Raw genomic sequence first — 9,349 nt, 5'->3', positions numbered from 1 at the left:
TGAAGCTTGTCTACTCAGTGCAGAGCATGGATTGGCATATCCACTCCAGATAAATGAAAAGAAAGCAGCTAGAAAAGAAAAGGGGCTGATGAGAATCTTCACCTCCACTGCCATAGCAGCCAAAATACTAGCAACCATCTGAACAAGAACAGCAGGTAATTTCCCATTTTCCCAGAAAAGGAGGAGGACAGGAAATAAACAATGACTGCTTGAGTCACACTTCTCTCCTTGTACATTAAAGCTGAACATGACAATGCAAGAATAAGCTTATAGGCACAAGACAACTTTTGCAGACCTTATTAATGCGCTACAAAGAATGAAAATGCTATCTTGTACAGACAATTCCTGCAGGCCTTATCCGGGGTACATCTCATTGACATCAACAGGAGCTTGCCTGAGAAAAGGCTGCAAACTTTGATCCATAAATAGGATCTCAGCACATTTTACCATGGAAACAATTGCTCAGGTTAATTCTGTTCTCTTCAAGACTGTAGCAGGAACTGCACCAGATACTTCACAGATCAGAGAAATCACATGCCTCACTATTGCACATGGGGTTGAAGAGCTTAGTTTGGCTCTGTCCCAGTCACACTACTCCCCCTGACTGACACTAAGACTGAGGTGAGCTGTCATTATCATCTTGATTTCAAAAATAGTACACCTGCAAGAAGAGAACATTGCTTGTATAGGAATGCTATTCCCTGGACCGTTCTACTACTCTGTTTCAGAAAAAAGTATTTCCCAGAAACAAGATAAACGCAGCAGACTCCCCAAGGAGCATCCCGAACACCCTGATGCCCGCTGGGATCCTGTTCGGGTCTCTCACACCTGTACACGCACATAGAAATCTCCTGCCGCAGCCAAAGCATGCCCGTGCGTGGGCGCGCCGCCCGGAGCTCCGGTGCCCCCCGCTCCCTGCCTCGCCGCCCGGCGCGAAGGAGTTAAGCCGGCCGGGACCCCCGCCCGCCGCCGAGCAGCCTCCTGACGTCAGCCCCGCGCACGGCGCAGCGCTCGGCGCGGCGGCGGCGGGCGGAGGAGACCCGCGGCGGGCGGGCGGCTGCGAGCAGCCGGGGCAGTGCTTGGCCGCGGGGCCGCCGCCCGCAGCCCCGCCAGCATGTCCGCGAAGGAGCGGCAAAAGGGCAAAGTGACCAAGGACAGCGTCACCCTCCTGCCCTGCTTCTACTTCGTGGAGGTGAGTGGCCGCTACGCCGAGCGGGCTGGCCGCGGGGAGCCGCGGGCTCGTGGAGTGGCGCGGAGCCGATCCGCGGGGAACCCGTGCGCCCGCGGAGAGCGAGCTCGCCTCGGTGCTCTTGCCGCACCGTCTGATGCAAAACCCTTACGTGATGCTTTGTGTCGCCGAAATCAGCATCGAAGGTGCCTATAAGGAGCAGGCATAAATTAGTCTCATCTTTGAGCGTTTTGAAGCAGGAATTATTTCTAAGAATTACTCAGAACGTGAAAGGGTTGCTCAGCTAAATCGGGCTTACGTGCACAGGAACCTCCCGGGAGGAAGACATGTTTCAATGAGGGCTGGCTTCCAGGCAAACGTCGTTCGCATTGCTTTGCTGGAATAAAAATCATGTTCATAAGGGAATGCTTAGGAAAATAGAAATGTTCTGAAATAGTTAATCACTGATATATTTTTGCTGGAGTATATTTTGACCCCTGGAGTATGTGTTTCCTCTATCAGAGCTAAAAATGTCTGTTTGGAAAACAGAATGAGGTTCTCGGCACATCTTCTAGAGCAAAACCTGCTATGGCTGCTCAGCTGGTAGCAGGTGGAGTTGCAGACACTGCTTGGTGTGTCACTTGGAGGCATTTAGTTTCCCTGGAAAGGACAGTCACTTAGGTACTTCTGGAAGATCATGAGTAGACACAGTTTAAGCTTAAAGAAACCGTTGTGATGTGGATTTGTCTAATGGCACAGCAGAAAGAGGAAGGTAAAAATGTTTTATGAGTTGAGAAAAGTGTTTCAGGTGACCCCACTCTCAGGGAAGAGAACCTGAGGCACTTTGATGCACGTAACTTAGGTAGGAGACAGATTGTGAAAATAATGTGAAGAACTTAATGGTAAAATATGGTGTAAGTTAACTATAACAGGCACTCAAAAGCATAAGATATATATAACACTTAATATATAAAAGACAAAGATCTAAACATAGGGTGAAATATAAAACAAAATATATTTTCTCTCAGATGCACTTGAAGGGCTTTGGAGTTTCTCTAGAAGGTAGAAGGGAGTTGGGTTGAGAAGGAGTTACAGGTAACAGTGGGGTGTTTCTGTTCTGTAAGCACCTGGATATGGTCAGCAGCTAACACTAAGCTGCACCAACTGGAAAGCTCAACAGAGACTGGTTATATGGAAGCATCAAGCTCATCCTATCAATGTGATTAGGCTTGCTCCAGAAATGCCCTTTGATGGAAGGCACTTGATGTGCCATGTATCTTATATTAGCTTTGCATAGCAGGGAGAGGTCAAGCTTGGAGAAGCCCCTAAGAAAAGTTAAGGGGCTTCTTCACTCTGTGCTCTCTTTGCTGCCTTGGGAATCCATAGAGGAAGGGAGGTTGCTGTAACCTCAGCCTGAGCAGCACTCTAATGCTGGAAATAATGCAGAGGTCCTGCAAGACACAACAGAACTTGTGCTGTTAGGAGGACTGTGCTTTGGCCTGCAGCAAGACGGGATGAAATGCAGAGCAACAGCACAAAGTGTGTGACTGCTGCTCTTAAGAGTTGCCTTATGTAATACTAATTGCATAAATATACCTTCCCTAGAAGCTCCCTGCAGCTGCTACAAGGAATAAGGTAAAGGATTCTGTGAGCAATGAAGAACCTACACTGAGCTCTGCTTACAGTTCCCACATGAGGCAGGCAAGTTCTCCACTCAGGTCTGAACTCTTAGGTCTCTCAGCAAGTCATTTCAAGCTTCATCCAAAAACAGGTGGAGATCTTTTCAGCACCCAGTTGCTCTGAGGGAATCAAAGTCCTCAATTAACAGAAAGGTCTTCTAATGACCTGTTAAGACTTCTGTGTTACTCAGTCACAGGAGCAGGCAAGAGCCTGTGTGAGCCCTTCCCCACCAGGAGCAGGCAAGAGCCTGTGTGAGCCCTTCCCCACCAGGAGTAATTTCTAATTATTGAACTGCAGGCTTATGGCCCCTCTTGAGCTGAAAAGTAAAAACACCATCAAGAGAAAAAACTGACTGCAATATACCTGAACCTAAACGTTGATTAGGAAACTTTTTGGTGAGTTATCAGCCTTATCCCATTACGCAGCAGGAGGATTTGAAACCATTTCCCACTTCTCAGCTGAGTACTCAAATCACTTGAGGGAAAGGGTAACAACAATTCATGTGATACTTGAAAGGAGCATGTAGCTTGTGTTCCCTGTGAACGCCCACTCCGCGTTTGTGCACATGTGCACTAATTCTAATCAGGCTAACGAGAATGCCTTTCTAAAGCTTTGGAGGACAGCAAATGCCAGCACTTCAGCAGCATCAGGGAAAGGACATGATGACTTAAAATCTTCTGTTGTGGTTGGCTCAAACAAAACCAGATTAAGTTGTACCCCCTAAAGAGGGGTTTAATCAGAGATAATTTAATTGCAATGAGAAGTTTGCAAGTATAAGGGATAGAGGAGTCACCCAGTGGTTGGCTGGCATTACCATGTAATAAGGATTTTCTTTGTAAGCAGGAGGTAAGTTCCTAATGCAATCTAGCAACAGCCAAGTACTTAAAGCCAAAACTTACCCACTTTAAATAAGGCTTTCTGAATTTTAAAGCTTTTACTTTCCTAAATGGATGGTAAGAAACAGGCTTTCAACCTCTTGCCTTTGAATGCTGTCAATTCTTTTATGTTTTTTTTTTTCTTTTGGCATTCATTCACTTTTCCCTCTCCTGTTCATAGCAGACAGTCCCTTCCCACTCTGAATTGCAACAAAAAAACCCCATAGCCCATTAAGTTTCCACCTTCAAACAAGAAACGTAGGGCTTGCTGACATCCACTTTCCAGCAAGATGTATCTCAGAGGTCTAGGCCCAAGGAAAAGCACATTTTTTAGAAAATACAGTTCTAAAAATGTTTTGGTTTTTTTTTTCCTCTTGACTTGGAAAAAAAAGATGTTGAGTTGAAAGTCAAAATTTTTTTCAACATGGTAGGAAAGGGATGTGTTCATGTTATACAAATAAAATATATTTTAAAGAGTGAAATGAGTGAAATAATACATGTAACAGCCAATATAATGCAGGCATGCAGAACTTCAGAAACAGCAGCACACAAATACAGTTCTGACACTAAGGGGTTTCAACTGTTAGTATCCTGAAGAATGTGTTATGAACGGGATTAACTCCAGTAAACAAATGTGTTTAGTGGCAGTGACTTTCAGGCTTAGATAAAATATGATTACATAGAATGTAGGCAGGCCAACTGCTCTGGAGAAAAGAAGACTGAGGTGAGACCTCAGAGCTGTCTACAGCTTCATCACAAGGGAAAAGTTGAGGGGCAGGTATCAATCTCTTCTCTCTGGTGACAAGTGACAGGTCCCAAGGGAATGGCAGGAAATTGTGTCGGGGAGATTCAGGTTGTATATTAGGCAAGGCTCTTCACTCAGAGTGTGGCTGAGCAATGGAACAGGCTCCCCAGGGAAGTGGTCACAGCACCAAGCCTGACAGAGTTCAAGTGTTTGGATAAGAGTGTCAGGCACATGGTGTCATTCTTGGAAATGGTCCTGTGCATGACCAGGAGTGGGACTTCAGTGGTCCTTGTGGGTCCCTTCCAACTCAGGACATATTCTATGAACTGATGGATAATTTGAACTAGCAGGTTTTTCCAACAAAAGAGTTAAAACATAAAACTAATGTGCTCCTCTTAAGATCATTAGAGCTATTCTTCATTTACACAGGAAAACCAAAAGGAGAATCAGGCTAAAGCTTTGAAAGACATAGAAATGTAAAGGAAAGAAAATGAAGAGACGGCTTCTGAAAAATGCAGATGGGTCATTCTCTAAAAGCATTAGAGGCAAATAAACATTATGAAGTAAATCTCAACACATTTTCAGTTACATGTTTTCAAGTTTCATGATTCATAAAATAAAATAACTTGATGACTTATGCTGTGTCTCATAAGAATGTTTCAGAGGTTATTTTAAAGGACTGGTAATAGTTCTGCTTAGCAGAACCTCTGATTAACATACACTCCGGAGAGCTGAATAATTTTAGATTGCCTTGTGCACACTTACCTGAAGGACGTGGTAATCATCACCTTAAGGCAGTTAGGCCTCTTTTATTCCTAATTATGCTTATGGCATTTTAGGGTTCTGTAGACTGTATGGGTTATCTGAATTTCATTTGCATAGCTGAGAAAGACAAAACTTACCATGAAAATTCGTAGTCCCTATGGCCTAGTGGGAATTACTTTTCGTGGTAAAAAGTCTACATGCCTCTGGGAGAGCTCGAAAATGTGTATTCCTAGAATAAGTTTTGGTTTTTGTTAACTTTGTTTTCAGCATATTCAGAGTATATCATAAATATATTCACTTAGAGAAGTAATATTGATGTCTTGAAATTTAATGTGAATCTGGAAAACTTCCAGAGTTATGTAGTTTCCATTCCTAGTAGAATGGTCAGACTTTCGAAGCAGGACAGACAGACATGTTTCTTCTTGGTGAAGGAAAAGGACTGTCTTTACTCATGCTATCCCACTTCAAAAATTCCTGGTTTAAATCCTGTTCTCATGGAAGTCACATAAATTTTGCCTTTGACTTCAGTGGCGTTCCTGCTTCATCCAGTGCCTAATATCTGGGAATGCAAAAGGTCAAAGTGTTGTCAATCTGCACAACTCGATGCATTTATTCTCCGGCTAAACTGTGTTGCTGTAACACAGCCTTCATCTGTTGGTTGTGTAGCTTCCAGGGAATAAAACTGGTGATATTTTAGACACTGTCCCTTGTGCAGTTAAATTTTCTTCCTTATGTTGTCTTCTGTATTATGAATGCATATGGATAAAGCTGCTTTTTCTACATTTTCCTGAGCTCAGCCAGGCCTTAGTCAGTTTGGAAACACTTCTTTCAGTACTGAAAGACCACTTATTTTTCTTGTTCCCCAAAGGAGTTGGAATTCTCACCAGCAAAAAGCACAAAGATCTGTTACCATTGTAGAACTCCAGGCTGCAGAACTTGAAGTAAGTTCTGTAAGTGCACCTTAAGTAAGTGCACATGGAGAATGGCCACTGTGTCTCAGCAACAGATGCTTTACTTCCTTTTGCTTCTAACATACACTGAGAGTTGGGCTTGAAACGTCATTTGATACTCAGTAGCACTTCTTAGTCACATCTGGAATGCTTTTCCGCTGTTCAGCCATGCATGACCCACAACCTTTAAATTACAGTGACAAGGCATGTATAGGTGTGACTGCAAAAGACACAAAAGCCAGGGGAGTGCAGTGATTAGAGTAAGAGAGAGAATAGGCTGTAGGACTAAATCTTCCTAAGAACGAGGTGTTTGGATCTAATGTAAGAATTCAACTGTAATGCTGTGCCTTGGAGGCACAGCGCAGTCTTACTCCTCTCTAGATTGCTTTTCTGTTATACTGAAATTAACTGGGGGCTACACCCAATAAATATCCCCAGCGGCAGAAGATGAAATTATCCCCATACTGTTAAAGTAGCATAGTATTTTCCAAATACATGTCTTTTTCTCTCAGAAGAGTCAACCATGTGTGAGAGGAGGAGGAGAAATACATTTAGCTCTCTGCTCATTGAGCTGACCTAGTCGTGTGGTTGACTTTCAGAGGACAGATGTCAGATTCGTTTATAAAGCTGCTTTAGAGACCAATATCCCCAAAATATTAGCAGGCTATCCAAGACCTGAGGAGGCTGCTATGCATTCAGAGCAGCTATGTAATTCATTGGCCAAGTCATCAATGTTGCATCCTCCCTGTCATTTCTGTGCTTATGGAAGAGCCATACAGCCTAAACACTACCAGCTTTTAGCAGGAATGGACCAGAAAAGGGGAATGAAAAGGGAGGTGTCACACCTGTGCAAAGGCTGTCTTTGGAAAACAAATGCAAATGCCACAAGCTAGATGTCCCTTATGGTTTTGGCTATGTGCTTGGCAAGTGTAGAGTTTGAGTAGTTCTCAGTGAAAGAAGGCCCTACTTCAGTCCAACAACATCCTCTTGACCTAATACTTCCAGTAGTAAAATAAGGCCTGGATATGTTAGAAATTAATGGAGATACATTTTCCCAAATTATTACCTCTTTCAAAAATTTACAATCCTACCATCTGTGATCTTTTATAGTTGTTAAAAATCTATTACTCTGGAGCCAAAGTTAATAAAAACCAGCATATTGTGGAAACTTAATGCAATGGAAACTTAATAGCTGAGCTATTACAAACATGGTATCTTGTCTGATGGTCCCATCACTTAAAAGTTCAATTTGTAGGAAGTTCAGAAGTGGCTAAACAGCATGGGAAGAAGCCACTGGAGAAGGGCTGGCACCCACAGGATTAAATTTTTTTTTGTATGTATGGAAATCAGCATGTTTCAGAGAGTACAATAAATTGTAGTATTGTAGGGACTGGCAGCTTTGTCCCTTAGAGATGGGGTTTTTAAAGGAACTTCTAGCTGAAATTTGGTAACACTGACCTGAAAACAACTGCCTTTTGTTGAAGTACTGCTGTTCTTGATTTACCTTAACCTTGCAGCAGGAGCATAAAATAAATTTTGTGATCAACAGTATGAGCAATATCCTAAATCTCATTGTGTGTAGTTATTAATTGATTATAACAGTCAATTATTAATTGCTTATAATTGATGTAATTAAACAATAATAATTAAGGAGCCATCAATTATATTTGAAGTCACATTGAAAAACAATGCATTACTGGTATTTTTTGTATTTAAAATTTCTGCCTAAGAATTTGCTTTTTATTTAAACACATACTTAATATAATATGTATATAATATAGAAATATTTGTAAAGTATTTATAGATTATTCCTCCCCAAAAATATTTTTGTTAAACAATTTTTATTTTGTTGGTTTCTCCCTGTGTAATTGCTGCTTCACATACATTTATAGAAAAAAAGAAAAAAAGCACTTTTAGTGTTACTGTGCATTCAGCATGACTGAGATTTCTGAAATAAACAAGAATTGTATCACTGATATATCAGCTCTGTTTTTGGTCTTACACATACTGAGACCTTTCTATTAAGATCTGGTAAAAGATAAGACATTTGAAGCATTGCATGAAGATTGTTTTGTGACTGTCAATTACAGTCTAGCTTTGGAAATACAAAGCTATTAAGTTAAATTCTAAAATCAGTACTGGAAATATAGATAACTTAATTTTCCAGAATGGTAATTATAATAGATTTCAAAGACATCTGGGATTTGAAATTCAACTTTCAAGTTGAAATTAAATCAAATAGTGTTAAGTCTAGGAGAAGAAAGACCATAATATCATGTACCTGCACATAATTTCCACAGAAATTAGACAATGGTGTGGTAGAAGTACTATAGAGAAAAGACTAATTTCTTATAGTTTTGGGCCAGATGACACCTGCATCCAAAAAGGGGACAAGGAGAAGCAGAAACTCAAGTTCAGACAGAAAAGCAAAAAGCCTTTATACAGATGGAAGCCTTAAACTTCTGAAAAGACTGAATGCCTTCTTTTATAAGCCTGAGGCATTTAAGAATTAAGTTTAGAATATAAAAATAAATCTAAAAATCTCACTTTTCTGTCAAGCCAGTCCCCTGCTCTACAGGCATCCCATGCTTCATGCTCTCTCTTCAGAGAATCACGGGTTCTCAAAAATGAGAAAATGGCAGAATTTGGCTGATGCCATTTCTTAATACTGATCTATTCTGGGAGGTGTTCAATCACAGTAATGGCCTCAGTGTTCACCCCTGTCAGGATAAGAGAAACCTATCCTACTTCCATTCTCTCCTCCTGTCCATTGTGAATCTCACAGCAAAGTACAACAGGACAGCAGCCACAGTGGTTGAAAGCTGCAGTTGCTGTTAGTAGTTGGCTAAAGAATACCTTGTCTCCTCCAGCCCACCACAGACTTTCTTGTCTCAGTCATCTGTTGTGCCTTGTCATTTAGACCATGAATTCTTTGGCACAAGGATTGACATTTATGATAAATTTAATAGAATCTTCCACAATGCCACAGCCTTGCCATGGGAACTAAACATAATTCTTAATTAGACCATCCTCCTCCCAAAGACTTGGCTGGTGTTTTTTCCATGCTGGGAAACCAATGGCATTCATTTGCAATCTCTTTGAGGCAGTCCTGTTTATTTACTTGATTGCTTACAAAGATTACCCAATTTCCAGAAAACAGGAGAAA

The 9,349-nt window shown here is 41.6% G+C and overlaps 1 protein-coding gene across 1 annotated transcript in view; it reads left to right on the top strand.

Annotated features, from left to right (window-relative positions):
* The first annotated feature begins 1,020 nt into the window (after nucleotides 1-1,020).
* PLPPR4 (phospholipid phosphatase related 4) overlaps nucleotides 1,021-9,349 on the top strand; it is a 31,932-nt gene continuing 23,603 nt past the window's right edge. Inside the window, exon 1 of the mRNA XM_032118035.1 lies at nucleotides 1,021-1,192. Coding sequence (XP_031973926.1) covers nucleotides 1,115-1,192 — 78 coding nt within the window. The 5' untranslated portion in view covers nucleotides 1,021-1,114. The remainder of the gene's footprint in view (nucleotides 1,193-9,349) is intronic.

The sequence above is a fragment of the Corvus moneduloides genome, chromosome 9 (assembly GCF_009650955.1).
Source record: "Corvus moneduloides isolate bCorMon1 chromosome 9, bCorMon1.pri, whole genome shotgun sequence".
In the NCBI taxonomy this organism is placed as follows: domain Eukaryota; kingdom Metazoa; phylum Chordata; class Aves; order Passeriformes; family Corvidae; genus Corvus; species Corvus moneduloides.
This window is presented reverse-complemented; position numbering and strand designations above follow the sequence as displayed.